At 49.0% G+C, this 19,453-nt stretch overlaps 1 protein-coding gene across 1 annotated transcript; it reads left to right on the top strand.

The window, feature by feature from the left end:
• The first annotated feature begins 1,624 nt into the window (after nucleotides 1-1,624).
• ACTA2 (actin alpha 2, smooth muscle) lies at nucleotides 1,625-19,453 on the top strand. The gene is made up of 9 exons (XM_049646086.1): nucleotides 1,625-1,687; nucleotides 5,472-5,626; nucleotides 7,319-7,447; nucleotides 9,991-10,101; nucleotides 12,121-12,205; nucleotides 13,007-13,168; nucleotides 14,618-14,809; nucleotides 16,148-16,329; nucleotides 19,159-19,453. The coding sequence occupies exons 2-9, from the start codon at nucleotides 5,498-5,500 to the stop codon at nucleotides 19,300-19,302; spliced, it is 1,134 nt and encodes a 377-aa protein (XP_049502043.1). The 5' UTR covers nucleotides 1,625-1,687; nucleotides 5,472-5,497; the 3' UTR covers nucleotides 19,303-19,453.

The following is a 19,453-nucleotide window of genomic DNA, read 5'->3' as shown; positions in this document are numbered from 1 at the left end:
CCAGAGCGGTGGATGTCCACGAGGAAGAAAATGACGTATGAATCATAAAGGTGAATACCCAGGCTCTTGTCCTTGGCGTTTAGAAGACCATTCACTTTACAAAGTTACCGAGCATGACACAGATTGTGTTTGAGACAGGAACATGACCTCTATACTCAGATTGGCCTGCTAACCAGGACAATAAGGAATTTTTGCTTCACATGATCTCTGTGATTAAAAACCATTGGCTTCGTCTCCCAAGCCCAATTTTACATTATATTGTGTAGTCTTCATAGCTGAACATTCAGACAGTTGTGTTTTCTGGTTGTTAAAAACTAGACACAGTTGAGAAAGTCCTGAAAAACAGAGAGAAATCTATTACTATTTAGTCTTTAGCCGTTTGAAATTTTCTCTTAAAAATTTTTTTTTAAGTTTATTTATTTTCAGAGAGAGAGAGAGAGAGAGAGCAGGGAGAGAGAGAATTCCAAGCAGGCTCCACACTGTCAGCGCAGAGCCCGATGAGGGGCTCAAACGCGTAAACCGTGGGATCACGACTTGAGTCGAAACCAAGAGTCGGAAGCTTAACGGACTGAGCCACTCAGGTGCCCCCTGGGATTTTTCTCATGTATCGGCGGTCCAGAAATACCCGTGATATCCATCACAAATATTTCTATTATGGATTTAGTTAGAACTCTGGCTTGAAGGAGGGGAGCGGACAAAAGAAAAGCCATGGAAGCTTATCCACTGACACTTGGGAACGAAAACTTAAAGCCAGATTCCTGCCTCAACGACACTACCTGTCTTTGAGAAATGAGTGGGCCACCTGATCTCTCTCTCTCTCACCTGTCAAACGGGTCAGCAGGTAGAGAGCAGGGTCAGACAGACCCCTCAACTTGAACACGCCCCTTTCTCTCCCAAACTGCATCTACTGTTACTGCATGTTACTGTCCCTGAGTAACGTAGCCGAATGATTACGGCTGTTCCTTTGCTGCAGCGCCACGTCGATAGGCCTAGCTGATGTCCCCAAATGGTGGAGGCCATGCAGACCCCCAAGGTCCTCTGTGAAGAACGTGGGCCCGTCAACCCTGCCTGTGTGTCAATTCCTGCTCCCACGAATACCATGCTTGGGCTCCATTTATCAACATAGCGTGACTACCATTAAATCATGGCGCGCTCTCTCTCTATTTATGAACAGTTGAAACAATACCTTTCTTCATTGCAGGCCTCCTTTGTGGGAGAATGTTTTAAAAGTCCCTACTTCTCGAGGCCGCTCCTCTCTGTGCTCGGCTCTATTAGGAAATGCCCTGGAATGCCAGTGAGACCGTGGGCTGGCTTCTTCTGCGGAATGTGTAGACGGGGCGTGCACCTGCCCCACTGCTCGAGCCCAGGGCGTCCGGGCATCTCAGCAGTTGCTCTGAAGGCCCTGGGTGTTTATCTCCCCTCAGGCAGCTGACCTGCCTCCCGTTTCTTGAGCAGAGCAGTGGAATTTGGTGGAAGAGACCCAGACCTCTGGCCACCCAGATTAGAGAGTTTTGTGCTGAGGTCCCTATATGGTTGTGTTAGCCTGAACGCCAGGCCCAAGTCTATCTTTGTTCCTTGTTTGGGAAGCAAAGGGGAGGGAAGCAGGCCAAGGGGCTATATAACCCTTCAGCGTTCAGCTTCCCTGAACACCACCCAGAGCGGAGAAGCCCAGCTGAGCGCTGTCAGGGTAAGTGGCTCGGACCCAGGGCTGTGACTTCCCCATCCCGGCGCCTTGACATTACTCAGTGCACTCAGACGTCATCTGCAGAGATTTACTTGGGCTTGTGCCCTCTGCAATTTCTGAATGAACATTGTAGTACTAAGATGATTGTAGCTTTTAGCTTCCCATTATATCTAATATTAAGAACAAAGTTAAGATGCGGTTTGGCGTGGGGGGAGGAGGAAAGGAAGACAGAACAGAATCTGTGTGTCCCCTGCACCATCTGTTTATACTACATCCACAGCCCAGGTCTGGCTGTGCTCTTTCAGAGATGCAACCTAGCAATTTCCAGTGAGTTACGCATTTATTTCTACTTAGGCACCAGGGATCCTAGTACTTTTTGTGGTTCGCTTTGGCGTGGGGATTTTTCATCGGATGGTATTTTCAGGGCCGCTGGAGGCACCTGGAAATGCATTTGAGAAGTGAACAGAGTCTAGTGGCCTCGTGTTTGGTATTGGCTGTTTACGTGCTCGCATCAGGGTTCCTGTGGCTGCAGTTGGTAGTGTCTTCTGTAGCAAAGGCATGTCTGTGAACTTACACTCCAGGCTGTGCCTCGCACGCTCCACTGGTCATTTGCAGCAGGAAACAGGCTGTATCTTTGTCTGTGAATAAAGAGGGAGGGAGCGGCTGACAACTGCTTGTGTGTCAGCCTAAGGGACGTCTGGTTTGCATTTCTCTCTCCCCGCAGCGAGGCGGCAGTCCCCGGGCTGAACCTGGAAATCGGGGCTTGGCCGCTTCAGCCCGGACTAGAGTTTCCACGCTGAGATATGCCTTCATTCTGTGATCCATGACTAAATATGGTTTGCATTTCAAGACGGATGAGCTGGGAACTGTAGTGTCCTTCCTCCCCCCCTACCCCCCCCCCCCCCCCCCCCGCCTTCCCCACACTAACTACTCATTTTTGGCACAAGATGCAGGCAAAAGCAGTTGGAACAACCCCCCGACCAGGGTGCAGTTCCAAACGCAGACGCTCGTGTGTGTTTTACCTAATTAGGAAATGCTTTGCTCCAAACCCGGCTGCTCATTCAGGTCAGATAAGGCTTGGACACCACTGAGTCGGCTTCTTTCCGGGGACACAGAGACTTCTCCAATGACAGTGCTCGTCCGAGAGATTAGAAAATCCCTCCTGGGCTTTTTTGTCTGTTTGTTTTGTTTTATACCAAATAAGAACACGTTTACTGACTTTTGAGATTTTTTAAATTTTCTGCATGTTTGCTGATGCTCTGGGGCAGCCTGCTTTTTCTGCAGTATATTCAAGCCCCAAGCCCTCCCGGCCAACAAAAGAGTTAGGGAAGGGGACGTGCGCTCCTGGTGACCGTCCTGTCACATTCTCAGAGCGTCCTATATCCAAGTATGTCGCCCTGTTTTCAGCTCTTTGGGTTTGGAAAGTCTGCTTAGTGCATCCACAGAGAGCCCGCCGCTGGTGCTGGCCGCCTCTGACACACGCCTCCGACTCTCACTTCTTGTCCTGTCTTGTCTCCTCTACGTATCTCACTTCTCCACTCCCCTCGTCCTTCCGTAGGACGGAAGCCAATCACAGGAATGCCAAGCGGTATCCAGCATCTGGAAAGGGCAGGGAGGGGTGGGGAAGGAAAGAGCAAGCCATTGGCAAGTCTTGTTTTCCGTTCTTAGGAGTGGAATCCACAGGTCAAGGATCCCCATGCTACGCCTGGAGGCAGTGTGGAAAGAAAGCAAAAACTAGAAATAAAGAGGACGGGATAATGATCATAGTGCTATCATGCTATCAATGATCATCCCTTTAAAACTAACATTTATGGGCATCCGTAATGTGTTTGCCACTACAAAGCATTTCAAATGCTTTTTAAAAATCTAACCCCCCATTGTAAGAGCTCTGTATAGCACATACTGATATTATTGCTGTTTTACAGGGAAGGAAACTGTGATTTAGAGATGTTAAATACCCTACTAGGTCGCAGCCTATAATCATCATACTCTGCCATCTCCGTGGTCCTAACTTTACCAGCATTGGAATCTTGCATAAGTCACTTCAATGCCTTGAGTCTTGATTTCCTTGTTTGTCAATGGGAGAGAATAGTACCCGTCCTGGATTTTAAAACGCATCGCCTCAGTTGAGATTCATGCTTTTGCGAAGGGTTACACAGCATTCCGAATGAAACAGCACTGATTTCATGGGAATGATCTGGCAGAGCTCCAGAACAAAAGCAAAAGTTGTTTTTTTTTTTTTTCTTCTTCTCCTACATCCCAGAAATTTCCTTTAAAGAATTGCATTTCATATCTGGGTCAGGGTGTGCAATGGGTTCACCAACTTAGAAGAATCTTCCTCAGCTTGAAATCTTAAGCTCTCAAAGTCAAGCAGACAACGGTGGGTGTCCCTCTTTTTATGGGATAATTCTGCTTGGAAAAATGGAAGGGAATCTGAATTGAAAGTCCAGGGGGTAGCCAAGGACATTTGGTCTCTGGTTCAACTCTGCCTCCAGTGCCCTGTGTGCCCTTGAGCAAAACACTTCCTCTGGGTTTTCTCATTAGTAGAAATGAGGGCATTGCATGCAAATGGTCTCTCTAATGGACCTGTTCTCCAAAGCTGCTGCTTTGCTCCCACTTTTCAGATTTTGTTATAGGCTCGGAGCTTAAGAGTTGGATATTCAAAATATTGAATACATGCCCAATTTAGAAAATATTACAAAACCCAGGGTAGATCATTAAAAACACCTACAAAACCCACTGTCTCAAAATAATACTCATCAACATCTTGGCAAATACAATTGACCTGTTTTCAATGCATAAATGTACATTTTTAAATAGGATCATACAATGTTACTTTCTCTGATCTATTATTCTTACGTAGAATATACCTTTTCCCTATCTCTTAATTTATCTTTCCTAATGACAGCAAAATATTATACTATGGTATGTGTAACTTATTAGACTCTCCCTCGCTTGGATTTTAGGTTAGCTGTTATTTTTATTAATGGAGAATAACTATGGCCCCTAAAATTTCAAGCACCTTGTTAGAAAGTTTCAATTGTTTTTAATGTTTCTCCAAAGGTAAAATAAAAGTTCTCAAGACCAAAAGAGATTTTTCTTTTTTTTTAATGCTTATTTATTTTTGAGTGAGAGACAGAGTGTAAGTAGGGGAGGGGCAGAGAGAGAGGGGGACACAGAATCCGAAGCAGGCTCCAGGCTCTGAGCTGTCAGCACAGAGCCTGATGTGGGGCTCAAACCCACAAACCATGAGATCATGACTTGAGCCGAAGTCAGACGCTTAACCAACCCAGACGCCCGGAGATTTTTCTTTTAAACACCTTCCATTCAACATTTCCAAATATTCACATGCAGCCTGGCCCTCAAAACCTACCTTTTAAAGAAAATAGTTAAAAGTTATAACATATCTAGAAAAATGTGTTCGGGCCGATGCAGACAGCATATTCCAGAAACTTCTCTCCCACATGACACGTTAATCGGATCTTCCTGTCTGCGCTCTGCGGTTGTTCATTTATTCACCTGCTTGGTTATTCTTTAAAGTGCCCACGAGCACCTGTGACGTGCTGGCCACCGTGCTAGAGGTCAGTTGTATGAATGTGGAAGTCTGAGTTCTGGCGTCAGTCTAATTACGGTACGTTGAGATAAATGCTGTGTCGTATAAGGGTCAGTGGAGTGCGCTCCGGGAGTACAGAGAAGGACCCCACATCCCTTCTGGAAGGTGGGAGTGGTCAGTGAAATGACATGGCTGCTGGATGACAGCGGGGCGGCTTCTTTCCTGTTCCCCTAGGACCCTGTGAAGCAGCTCCAGCCGAGATGTGCGAAGAAGAGGACAGCACTGCCCTCGTGTGTGACAACGGTTCTGGGCTCTGTAAGGCCGGCTTTGCTGGGGACGATGCTCCCCGTGCCGTTTTCCCATCCATTGTGGGGCGCCCCAGGCATCAGGTGAGCAATATTGTACTGCGATTATGTAACGTGATGAATATCGCCACATCGACCATCGCGTGACAAGACACAAATGCATCCAGAGAACAACCGTATACCTTAAAACCACACGATGTCGCACACCAGATTTATTCAAGAAAAGGAAGGTTGGATTGCAGTAGAGCGAAACAGGGCGACACATCAGGCCCCTCTGTGACGGGGTGCCCATGAGTACCCACAGTCTGTCTATTGCTTTCTGCCCAGAAATTATGTGACCTTGTTAAAAATACACCTCTGGTGATGGATGTGTAGGAGTAAGTGTGAATTTCACATATGGTATAGACAGATTGTCTGGTGGGTGCCTATCAGATATAAAGTTCACCTATCAGATATAAGTTCACCTTTTTGTCTCATGATCATTATCATCATCAGAAATACTATGAGGTACCTAATAATGTGTACCTCAGCTACTCTTTGGAAAGAAACTAAATTAAAGGCCAAGGGCACTCACTCTCAAAGGTCTTGATATTAGATGAAAGTGAGCATTGTTACTGAAGGTAATTTTACATACTTTAGGTGTCAATGAAATATATGTAGACAGCCACATGTTAATTTTATAGAACATTACATATAAACAAAATATTGGGGGCAGCCATATGGTAAAAAACTGAGCCATATGGTAAAAAAAAAAAACCTCTCAGTTTTAGAAATTCTTCACGTCAGAAATATAGCTGCTCGTTGACCCTATCTGACTGATATTCGTGGCTCTCAGTTTGGCATACGGTCGCAAGAATGAATAATAGCCCCTTCCACTGAATGAAACCTGAGATGTTTCTTTGTTGAACTGTATGCATGGAGATATTTTGCACAAGCCACTATTTATGGATCTCTAGCAGCCATGCTGTTCTGCAATTCTAAAACAATCACCCCAGTGCAATTTAAAATCCCAGTAATGAGAATTCCCTTTCTTTTGTTTTTGTTTTTGGGGAGTTTTTTGTTTGTTTTTTAAGCTTCTCTTTATTGCGTTAAAGGGCACTTGTTGGTATGAGCACTGGGTGTTATATGTAAGTGATGAATCATGGGACTCTATCCCCAAAACTAAGAGCACACCGTCCACACTGTATGTTAGCCAACTTGGCAATAAATTATATAAAAAAAAAAACAAACTTCTGCCTAGTTTAGGCAAATGTCTTACTGTTGATTGGTATGGATTTATCCATTAGAAACGAAGCACTGAGTGGTCATTTGTAGATATGATGCTTGTTCACATACTCTTGGGTGGGTGACAATTTTAATAGCTTAAGGGATTTATAAGAGCACAGTGCCATTTAACTAATATGTAAAATTTCATACATTCATTTAGCAAGTAATTGTTGAGTGACACATAAGTCCCTGGCAATTTGTTGTCGTGGTGAACAAGCCAACACATCTTCTGTCCTAATAGAGCTTGCTAAGAAATATGGCAGACAAAAAAAACGCAACGTAAAGTTGCTTCCCCCACAGGGCCCTCTGCTATTTGGAGACTGCTTCAGGCCTGTTGCCAGTCAACTGAGGGATGTTGCTTCAGAGCATAGTGACCCTAAGACAGAATGTCATGTTCTTGATACCAAAAGAGGAACTTTCTACCACAATGACTTAACCCTTTGTGACTGGATTGTCATCAGTCCACGAGTCCTGGGGGAGGCTGACTTGTGCTGTGTTGAATCTTTGCAGGGAGTAATGGTGGGCATGGGACAAAAGGACAGCTACGTGGGGGACGAAGCACAGAGCAAAAGAGGAATCCTGACCTTGAAGTACCCGATAGAACATGGCATCATCACCAACTGGGACGATATGGAAAAGGTACTGGAGGTTCTCTGTGCGCGGAGCCCTCAGGATGCCTGGTTTCTGTGGCTCCTGGTTCAAAGCATCTTGTTACTGTTGAAAAAAAAAATCCTGAAATACGTCTTTAAAAACACGCACACCCAAATCTCTTGCCTAACAGGGTTTCTACACTAATCAGAGGGATACTGTTCTGTGGATTCGAACAGTAGCCATTTGCCAGTGGTGGGAATTAAGAGCCTATTGCACTGGATTACCTTCCTAAGGCCAGCAGGTTGGGGGGGGGGGGGGGGGGGGGGGGGGAACAACACTCCCACTCCTGCCCCCCCACCGCTTACTGGAGGCAGGGAGGCAAGGACTCCCAGTGGAGGAGGGCTGGGTGAAGCCCCGCCCCGCCCATGCTCTTTTGAAAGCTTTTCATTAACTCACCCTGAACCGTTTTTTTGAAGTATTTTAGTTTTCACTCTAGAAGGGAGAGCCGTGACATTGCGGATTTGGGACATTCCTGAAAGTTCCCCAGCGCACTGAAGCGCAAGGAGCGGACAAACATTTTTCAATAAGTATTTGAGAAAGTGCCTCTCTGTGTTCTATGAAGAGAGTGCTTTAAAACCTCCCAGATTCATATAAAAGAGCTTCCGAGAAGAGTTAAATCCTAGGATTTTGATGTTTGGTATTCGGCATCATAGACACGCAAGCGATCGGAGAAAAAACAGAAAGACCAATGAGAACAAGACGCTAGTTCTCTTAAGGTAGCAAAATATATTAGAACCACAATATCTGGACTTTTGTCAGCTCCCTACACACAGGCGCACACACAACTCACACATGCTCACACACATGCACATACAGGCACGCACACGCATACCCACGTGCACGCTCATTCACACACACTCACGCACGCTCACACAGACACACAGACTCACACACACACACAGGCACACGCATGTACACACGCTCTCAGAAAGTGGTATTGCCAGAATTGATCAGCAATAATGCCGCGCCCAGCGGCCCCCTCACAGACCAACAGCTTTCCAGGGACTCCGGAAAATTGCATTTCCTTAGGTCTGCTTAGTCTGAGAGGCTGGGTTTGGGTAAGGCTGCAGTTTGCGCTGAGAGACGCTGTTAACGGCAGCAGGAAATGCTCTTAAGAGCTTCCCCGTGGAGCTGGCAGCATCTCAGACCGCAGGCAGAGCACTGGGATGAATAAAGTCATCATTTCTAAAATCTGAATTTAAAGCGTCTTCGGGAGAGAGAGAGGCGAGGGGGGTGGGCAGAGAGGTTTGTGGACGGGGCCGGGGGGGATCAGCTGTATCGTCAGTGCTGTTCCAGAATAACCACAGTATATAATATGACTGGCGGGATTTCTTGAGCTCTCTGCCGTTTCTGCTCCCCCAGAGGGGTATAACTTTCAAGCTCCCTAGTTCTTTTCTGGAAACCACAAATTCAACACCGGAGAGACTGGGACAAGATCAATCTAGCTTTCGTCAACTTGTCAATTTTCACGAGCTGTTCCTGTTTTGTTTTCATTCTGGATGAATCTAATGCTCCTGGTGCCAGGGGAGAATTTCCAGGCCTTTAGAAGTCATTAATTTAGACTTCTTTGCAATGGTTTGTTCTCTTTGGCATCTGATGATTAAAGAGGATGCTCAACCATGAAGCAAACTCACGACCAGAGTACATCACACAAACACGCTATGAATAGGAGCAGGCTTTTTGGGAAGCACCTGAAGGTCAAGCACCTGACCACCAATGGGAGGTCCTGAGGGCACCACCGAAGGCAGGCTTCAGCCAGCCCTGGAGAGCAAGGAGGGGAGGGAGGAGGCGGGGAGACCTGTCCTCTTAGCATATATCGCAGAGGGAAATTTCCTGAAATGTATTAAAAAGGGCAACTAGATTTTTTTAGGTCAGCTTCATTCTCCCATTCACACATTCACTCATTTGTCCTCTTGCTTGCTAAACTAAACCATTTTGCCGTGAATATTCACTAAAGTGGAAGGAGGAGGAAAGACACGGTTTGCGCCTGGCTGGCTCAGTCGGTAGAGCATGAGACACCTCATCTCAGGGTTGTGAGTTCCAACTCCACATTGGGCACAGAGATTACTTTAAAAAAAGATATAGCTGAATAATAGGAATATTCATTCTGGGTCAGACCCTGGACTCAATAGTAACTGTAGGGCTCTTGCAAAGACATACTAGTTATTTTGATATTACCCATGGTGAGGTGAGCCGAGAAGGGTTAAAATTTGCCTAAGCTCACACAACCAAGAAATGGGGGATTTGAACCCGTTTTGACTTCAGATTCTGTGCTGTGAGCCACCATGCCATCCTGGCCCATAGTCCTGGGTTTAGGATTTTGCTCAGTCGCTTACGAGCTGTGAACCCTTGGGTAAGTTACGCACAATCTCTGGGCTGCGGTGCCCACGTCAGTAAAGTTGTGGACATCTGATGAGTGCTTGTAACATTCTGCTTGATCCTGGTTTCATTTAGCTCATTCCGGCCCCTCTCTGGGGTCTGCAGCCTTCCGTGACGTTGCATCATTGTGTTTCTCCTCCGTCCCCTGCTAGATATGGCACCACTCTTTCTACAATGAGCTTCGTGTCGCCCCCGAAGAGCATCCAACTCTGCTCACCGAGGCGCCCCTGAACCCCAAGGCCAACCGGGAGAAAATGACCCAGGTGAGCATCCACTCCAGGATCCAGCATTTGGGGTTAGGGGACAGTCCTGTTGGAAAGGGGCGGGGCAGGACAGCAGAGAGATAGTGCGCCCAGCGGCCCCCTCACAGACCAACAGCTTTCCAGGGACTCCGGGGAGGCCAGAGACAGTAGCGTGGCCGACTGCAGAAACTGCCCCGTGACTCCAAAAGCAATAGGAAATGCAAATATTTCATTGTCAAAGGTGTTACGTTAGCTTAAAAACTTCCAAGGAGAAATCGTTTCAAAGTACGGCAGGAAGTTGGTTCTTAGCTCAGAGAGAGGTTTGCAAACTGGATCTGTCACTCATCAGCTACGTGAGTTTAATGAAGCCACTTCATTTCTTTGAGTTTTAGTTTCCTTGTCCATCTATACATGGGGAATAATATTAGTGCTATCACTTTTCAGAGGGCTGACGTGAAGATCAACGAGGCAAAATGTTAAATGTGTTTCATGGTGCCTCATATAGTAAACATTCAACAAAGGATAGTTCATTTATTTATTTTTTTTAATTTGTTTTTGAGAGAGAAAGAGACAGAGTGTGAGCAGGGGAGGGGCAAAGAGAGGGAGACACAGAATCCAAAGCAGGCTCCAGGCTCTGAGCTGTCAGCACAGAGCCCGATGAGGGGCTTGAACTTGTGAGCCACGAGATCATGACCTGAGCCGAAGTCAGATGCTTCACCGAATGGTTTTTATTGGCACTCTTGTGACTAGGCTGAAACTCAAAGACCTTATAGCAGGAGACCATCCATTCCACCAGCCAGACAAGGTTTCCAGTTTGGATGAGCTATCGAATAAAAAATCTGATGTCAATTTAACACTTGTTATAGTTAAGCTCTGGGTTAAGAATTTTACATGCATGGTCTCTTTAAATCTTAGCAATGAGAAGCATGTTATATTATATAAATGACTATATAATTATATATCTGATTATATAAATGAATCATTCAAGGATCCAATACATAAGACTGTCCCAAGGTCACACAGCTAGACGTGCCAGAGCCTGGAACTGACCTAGGATCTTTTGGCCTTGGAGAACAATCCATAGACATCATAGAAATACTGTATGGCTTCTTCCCCAGAAGAGCTCTTGCTGATTACCCCAACACATGCATGGTCATTCTCTCCAGGGGACATCTGTGTGCCTGGGAGTCACTCCGTGAGGCAAGCGATGTCATTTCTGATGGGCGTGATCGTCCTTGTGAATGGTGCGGAGGCAGAAAAATATTTGGGAAGCATGGCTCTCTAGCAAACCATGTCAGACATTCTGGGGGATGGCCCAGGGGGGGCTTCGCCGATGGAGAAATGGAGGCCCGTGGGCACGTTTGTGGGCACACACTTCTCATGAGTGACCTGGAGGGGCTCCCATTCTGATCTTGTCCCCACACCACATGAGTTGAGGCCCTGCCATTCACACGTGGTCCTCTGCTATCAGTGGGCAGATCTTGTCTTCCAGGAATCAAGGTCTCGACCACAGCAGCCAAAGTGGCCTCAGAGTCTAGGGCTGGCATTGACTCAGCAGCTCCCTGGAAAGTGGAAGAGGTTAAAAGGAACTTCAGACAAATCACAGAACTGGGCTAATCCAAACCCATCTGAGCTTCTGGTTTAAAAGGTCTTCTCCTGTAGACTAGAGACGTCAAAACCGGAATGCTGTCTTTCCTTGGTCTTTTGGCTTTGATATCATGCGTGCGTCCTCGACTGCCCACACTCAAGCTCCCCTAGACCAAACTCCTCCGTTCACAGTTGAGACACCAGGAAGGAAGGCCACAGAAGTCAGCTGTTAGTCTGGCGAGCCCTCCTGGGTCACACTGGAGCCAGGGCCAAGGCCAGAGCCCGCACAGCCCCTGCCAGTCACATGTGCACCGCCCCCCTGCCCCAGTCTCCTCTGCCCAGAGCCAGGCGGGCCCATCTGTATTCTGAGCCCACCCGCAAGAGGTGCTCCCCTGAACATTCTTGTTGAGACTGGAGACATCACTAACTTAAGCTCTTTCGGTTGCTTTGCAGATTATGTTTGAGACGTTCAATGTCCCGGCCATGTATGTGGCTATTCAGGCGGTGCTGTCCCTCTACGCCTCTGGACGTACGACCGGTAGGTGGACGCGGTATTGGGAGCCCCGAATGGAAGCACCATCCGTTGTGGGCTTTGATGGTTATCAACATGGGGTTTGGATGGCCTGGGGTGGGGGGTAGTTAGAACTGACAGGGCCAATCCCAGCCCTGAAAGGTCTTCTTTCCACCTTTAAAAACAAGCCCTGGAGGGGTGCCTGGGTGGCTCAGTTGGTTGAGTGGCTGGCTCTCGATTTTGGCTCAGGTCATGATCTCACGGTTGGTGAGATCGAGCCCCAAGTCAGGTTCTGTGCGGAAAGCGTGGAGCCTGCTTGGGATTCTCTCTCTGTCTTCTCTCTCCGCCTCTGCTCGCGCTCTCTCTCAAAATAAATAGGGGTGCCCGGCTGGCTAAGTCGGGAAGTGCCCCACTTCGACTCAGGTCATGATCTCATGGTCTGTGGGTTTGAGCCTCACGTCGGGCTCTGTGCTGACAGCTCAGACCCTGGAGCCTGCTTCGGATTCTGTGTCTCTCTCTCTGCCCCTCCCCTGCTTGTGCTCTATCTCTGTCTCTCAAAACTGAATAAATGTTCAATAAACAAACAAATAAGTAAATAAGCTTAAAAGAAATAATGAAAATAAGCCCTCAAGCTCCTATTTCCAGCAGGACTTTTTCTCTCTTCCTGTTCTTTCTTTATGTTCCCCAAGCCTGTCCTGCCTCGCCTATCCTACCACATGCTTTCTCTCTTTTTCAAGTCAGAGGCTCAGAAACTCCCCTTCTCCTGGGCCAGCCAGGGACCACGCCCCAGGGGCCGTGGTGACTTTTGTCGTGCGATTTGTCCCCCAGGCATTGTGCTGGACTCGGGAGACGGGGTCACCCACAACGTGCCCATCTACGAGGGCTACGCCCTGCCCCACGCCATCATGCGTCTGGACCTGGCCGGCCGCGACCTCACCGACTACCTCATGAAGATCCTGACCGAGCGCGGCTACTCCTTCGTGACCACCGGTGAGTGAGGCCCGTGGGAGTGAGGGGCGGGGGTGCAGGGGCCGCGTCTTCTTCACGGGAACCTCGAGGACCTTGGCCACCATCCAGGGACATGACGGGAGGGGACCGTGCAGCTGGCAAGGCCTGCCTCGGATGCTCAAAGCAAAGCACGGCCTTCTTTCTTGAGAAGAATGGTGAGAACCTCCAGCGTAAGCTCCTCAGGGGCCTGTTACTTGGACACTTTTTAACCTCCTCTGTTCACAAATGGGAAGCTGAGAGTGCAGAGATGGAACGCAATGAATGTGGCACACTGGTTGGCGGGCTTGGTGACATCTAGGTAGGGCGTGGGTCCCAGTTCTGCCATGCACTAGTGGGGGTGACCCAACTCACCAACCTGCGGCCTCCTCATCCGTGAATAAGGTTTCACCCCCGACATGATTGCCGGATTAAGTGATACCGACACTGAGTAATTCAGTGTTTATAAGTCAGTAATTCAGTGATTGTTAGCTGACATGAAGGCCAACCTGGCAGGAAGCTATCCATGTGTCTTTGGCCTCTGTGTTGGTGGCCCCCAGTGCGAACTTACAAGGCAGAGTCCCACGGTGCTAGACATGTTGGGATGTCCTCCACTAACCGCCTTCCCTCCACTCGTCAGCCCTAACCGCCTTCCCTCCACTCATCGGTCAGGTACTGTCCAAATATCTCAGTTTCTGGACATGCCTCAGGTTTATTATAGACTCTGAGCTTGAGCCCTGTGGATGTTCAGGCTTCCTTCTGGGGTAGGGAGGTGAATTAATTCCTACATTCCTCTTCTCCCCGCAAAGAACCCCAGAATATCTCCCCAAGGTTCCAGGGGCCTGGATGGAACCCATAGCTTAGAAGTTCCAAGTGTAGGAATCTGGAAGGGACTGGCCGCCTGCTTCCTCCACACCTCCTTCAATATGCATCACTGAGCCTTCTGGTCTAGGACTGGTCCTGAGCCAGGGCCTGCCTCCTTCTGGAAGGTAATGGATACACCAGTGGTGTAGCTACTGGGCCAAGCACCGTGGATCTGTGGAGCTTTTTGAAAACCGCGGGGCCCCAAAGCATAAGATTTCAGCATAAGACTTCCTGGTCAACCGAAAATCCAATATGACAAACTAGTATAAAACACTTATAACAGAGAGTGAACCGTTGCTCCCGAAAAAAAGAAAACATAAGGTACAGAAGGCTGCCCTCCTCTGCGCCTTTCCCTGGCTCGCTCCTTTCACTCCTGCCCTGCATTTCCCAGACAATCTTTTCCACGAGTCCACCATTCTGCCAGGGACAGAGTGGTTCCCTCAGGGACTCTCTATAGTTTCATTACCATTGTAGATGTGGGGCTCTAGAATGGTGAACTTACACCCCGTGAACCCACACCGTGGGAGAGACTGATGTGAGGCAGGTGGGTTTTTAGCACAGGTACAAACCCTCGTGTCTGTATCTTGACAGCCGAGCGTGAGATTGTCCGGGACATCAAGGAGAAGCTGTGCTATGTAGCTCTAGACTTTGAAAATGAGATGGCCACAGCCGCGTCCTCCTCCTCCCTTGAGAAGAGCTACGAGCTGCCCGACGGGCAGGTGATCACCATCGGGAACGAGCGCTTCCGCTGCCCGGAGACCCTGTTCCAGCCGTCCTTCATCGGTGGGTCCCAGCATCCCGTCCCCGGGAAGGGGAAGGCACCCTAGCCCCTTGCATCCCCCTAGCCCCTGGCCATCAGCATCCTTCTACATGGGGGGGGGGACATATGACAGGGGCCACAGGACCAAATGCATTTCTAAACCAGGGCAAGGGAAAGAGTGTCACAGTTTTAGAGAGAGAAGGAGGCCAGGAAAGGAGTGTTTTTTCCTTATTTATTTTGAGAGAGACAGGAAGAGAAAGTGCAAGCAGGGGAGGGGCAGAGAGAGGGAGAGAGAGAATCCCAAGCAGGCTGTGCTGTCAGTGCAGAGCCCAACGCAGGGCTTGAACTCATGCACCGTGAGATCATGACCTGAGCTGAAACCAAAAGTCAGACACTCAACTGACTGAGCCACGCAGGTGCCCCAGGAATTTTCTTTCTAAGCAAACACTGTCCGTGTGTCTGGAGAATGGTGAACAAATCAGATCTTGCCTGTGCCGAGGACACAGTGGAGCCATGGACAGATGGGGAGGATAACATTGAATGCTGGGACTGTGGGAGGAGTGGGGCGGGAGAGAGAAAAATGGAAGAGCCTGTTCCTACATGAGCACTGACCTCGGACAAAGGTTAGCGTTGTTGTTTACAGAGGGTGGGCTCTGGGACGGGGGAGCCCGGGCTCAGTCTAAGTTCTACTTTCATGATCTTGGGAAGGAAGGCCACTTAACGTCCCCAAGCCTCTGTGTCTTCATGTGTAGAATGAGGATTGTGGGGCCCCTGGGTGGCTCAGTCAATTAAACGTAGGACTCTTGATTTCCGCTCGGGTCATGATCTCACGGTTCTTGGGTTTAAGCCCCGCGTCCGGCTCTGTGCCGACAGCTCGAAGCCTGCTTCAGATCCTCTGTCCCCCTCTCTCTGGCCCTCCCCCCTCTCAAAAATGAAGAAACATAAAAAAAGAAGAGAAAGGAGCCTTGTCCAAATCGGATGAAGCACCTTCCCGGGGAGTCAGTGCCCTGAGCTATGGCAGGGGCGCTGGCTCTGCACGGGACCCTCCGTGGGGGGCCTGAAGGCTCTGTCCTTCCTTGCACCCCACCTAGAAGTGAGTCTGTTAAAGATCAGCGATGTGATGTTGTAACCCTCCGCCCCTACGGTGCCCCATCAGGGCCTCCTCGCTAGATCAGACATGGGAGCACAGGGAGCATTACTAGAGCCTTCTGGTCGCTCGGATGGGCGGTTCTTACACTGTGGTTCCTGCCGAGCTTCAGCCCACTGTGAGACCCCCCCCCCCAGAGGCTCATACAGGTCTTCTGCGTCCGACCTGGGTGTCGCCCACTACCCGAGGGTCATGGCTTGTGTCTCCTTTGCAGGGATGGAGTCTGCCGGCATCCATGAAACCACCTACAACAGCATCATGAAGTGCGACATTGACATCAGGAAGGACCTGTATGCCAACAACGTCCTCTCCGGGGGCACCACCATGTACCCGGGCATCGCCGACCGCATGCAGAAGGAGATCACCGCCCTGGCGCCCAGCACCATGAAGATCAAGGTACGGTTCGGGGTCAGATGCTACGGTTCTGCTGCTGGAGGTACCGACCCCGTCACCAGACGTGACGGGCTCTTCAGAGCAACACGTGTTACTTATGTGTGCTCATGGGTTCCAGGACTAGGTGGTGGATCCACGTCCACACGTTCCACTCTTTATTTTCATTATTATTATTGATGTTTATTTTACTTTGAGAGACACAGAGAGAGAGCATGAGCAAGGGAGAGGCAGAGAGAGAGAGAGAGAGAGAGAGAGCGCATCCCAAGCAGGCTTTGTGCTGTCACTGCAGAGCCTGACGTGCAGAGCCATCTCACAAACCATGAGATCAGGACCTGAGCAGAAATCAAGGGTTGGACACTTAGCCAATGGAGCCACCCAGCCACCCCCACAAATTCCACTCTTTATTGGCTATAAGTCAGTCCAGTTCATAAGAGAATCTAAGTTATTCCATACAAAATTTAATCTACAATTATCTTTTCTATCAGCTACTTTCAGGTAAAGGTCACCAAAGCTCCCGTGTGTGCGTATCCCTTTATTTTTTTTATGGAGATATAACTCACATATAACATTGGATTCGTTTCAGGTGTACAACCTAATTCAGTATTTGTATATATTGTGAAGCGATCACCATAAGTCTAGACGATTTCCGTCATTGCTCTTAAAAATACACGCGTGTCGTTTCTCCCCATCACAAAAATAGTGCATCCACGTCTCACCGAGACATTTAAAAAAAGTCAGAGGAGCCACACATATTTCTGAAGAGGCTGAAAAGCCGTGGGTTCAATAGCATCCGCTCCTCCTTCCACTACTAAAAGTGATCACCTGTCGGTGGCCGGGATTAGAGTTGGGTCGTCATCTCTGTCTGGGGCGCCTTTTGATCCGGGCGCTCAGAAGCGCAGAATCACTCCAGGATGAGCCAGCTCAGTCCCCGAGCCACCAAAGACCCTTCTATTGTGTTCCGAGTCCCAGCGAAGCGAACTCAGAGATTAAACAGACACCGTTCTTTGGAGGCGAACTTACACGTGCCCGGTGATTCCCGAAAGCTGTTATCACTCTCTGAAATCAGAAGGCCCTGCTGGGACTCTCTGACCCCTGTCACAGGGAGCGGGAGAAAGGGCATTCCACATGCAGATCACACACACGAGAAGTGTTCGGGCACCTTCTCTGTGATTTGCACTCCCTTCTCTTTCTCGGGAAGAGGGTCTGCAGATCACGTACAGAGTTCCAGACCAGAGCTCTCGGCCTGCGTCCCAGGCTCTGAAAGACTGCATGGTGACAGGAGAGACAGGTTCCTGAGGTTGGTGTTTCTTGGATGCTCCTCTGATCGGCTGTCTCCCCCCCCCCCCAACCCCACCCCACCCTGGAGGGAGAGACAGGAAACCAGCTCCGGGCTCACGGACAAAGCCAGCCTAGGTGGGGGTGCGTTACAGCAGCTGCAGCCGGAGCTGGCTGGCTCCTGCTCCTCCAGACTCAGCTTCTGGAATAAAATGAATATGGAACTCTGGGCTCCGGTGCGGTGAGAGAACACCGTTAAAAACCTGGGGCAGTAAAGGTTACGACCTTAGGCGAAACTGAAACTGGAAGGGGGCTATAGAAACCCTGCACTCGCTTTAACCACTTTTCCGTAAATCTAAAATTACCCCCGACTGGCAAAGTTACTTCTAAAATGAAACGAAATGAAACAAACAGACAGACAGACAAAAAACCACCTGGGAGAGGTCCGGGTTTGAATACTGGGTCTGACAGGCATACAGCCAGTGGGACCTACGCCTGTGCTCCAACGTCTCTCGGGGCCACCTGGCTGGCTTAGTCGGTAGAGCACGTGGCTCTTGATCTTGGGGTCGTGAGTTTGAGCTCCCCATCGGGCGTGGAGTCTGCTTAAAGACGACAACAACAACAGCAGCAACAACTCTCTCAGCCTCAGTTTCCCCACGTGTGGCAGGGCACTACTCAATACTCCTTAAAGTGGTTATGAGAATAATTCATGTAAAACGTTGAGCATAGTGGGCACGTGGTAAGTACGCAGTGAAAAGCAGCTACTTGTATTCAAAAATAAATGTTCAAACGGAGCTTGGGGGATAAACAGAAATGAAACCTTTCCCCCAGGGTTTCAGAAATACCTTGTCTTTTTTGCCCAAATGTCCACCTTTGTTTCTACCCAAGAATCTAAGTCTGGAGTGGATTTGGGACTGGCTTAACTGTAGCTATCTGTGTTTTGGGCGATGGCAGGTGGAGGGGACCCCTGGACCCCGATTCACTGCTCTCTGCGTCCAAACCATTCATTTAAGAAACGTGAGCATGGCCTGCGTGTCAGGCCCGTGCAGCGGGAAAGCCAGTCAGGGCAGCTCAACTGGGAGCCACCCCCAGGGAAGTGGTCATCCATCCGGGGGACCCCACGGTCTCAGTAGACATAATCAGGTGGAGCAAGACTTGTCTCGTAAGTTCTGGCACAATCAAAGCTTCTCGTTGAGGATGCTGGTGTCGTGCTGAGTTCTGAGACACAGCGTCTGAGACGTCATCAGTGTTCTTGAGCGGAGGCCGTGCAGGATTTGGGGCCCACATTTAGTTTCTCATTTCATAGACCAACCCCCTTAGAGTTGTTACAGGTGCTTTGGAATAGATTGTGTAAAAGAAACCAGAGGAACAAATGCGCTCATTGGAGAGTCTCTAACTTCACAGCCTAGTCACATCCCTTGGGTTGGGGTTGGGGTTGGGGTTGGGGTTAGGCATCTGACACCCAAGACTGTCCCTGGAACCTGAGCTGTGTGGACCATGGTGGCATGGTCCTACCCTAATTCGCTAACAGTCCTTCTTTCTCCTCCCGGCCAACAGATCATTGCCCCTCCGGAGCGCAAATACTCTGTCTGGATCGGGGGCTCCATCCTGGCCTCTCTGTCCACCTTCCAGCAGATGTGGATCAGCAAACAGGAATACGACGAGGCCGGGCCATCCATTGTCCACCGCAAATGCTTCTAAAACACTTCCTTGCTCTCTTGTCTGTCTCTGGCACACAACTGTGAATGTTTTGTGGAGTAACGCCTTCGATTCTTTTCCAAATCATTCCTAGCCAAAGCTCTGACTTGTTACCTACGTGTTTTTTAATAAATCTGAAATATGTTACTGGTAA

This window comes from Panthera uncia, chromosome D2, assembly GCF_023721935.1.
Source record: "Panthera uncia isolate 11264 chromosome D2, Puncia_PCG_1.0, whole genome shotgun sequence".
NCBI classification, from domain to species: Eukaryota; Metazoa; Chordata; class Mammalia; order Carnivora; family Felidae; genus Panthera; species Panthera uncia.
Note: the sequence above shows the minus strand (reverse complement) of the source record. Positions and strands in the feature narration are given on the sequence as shown.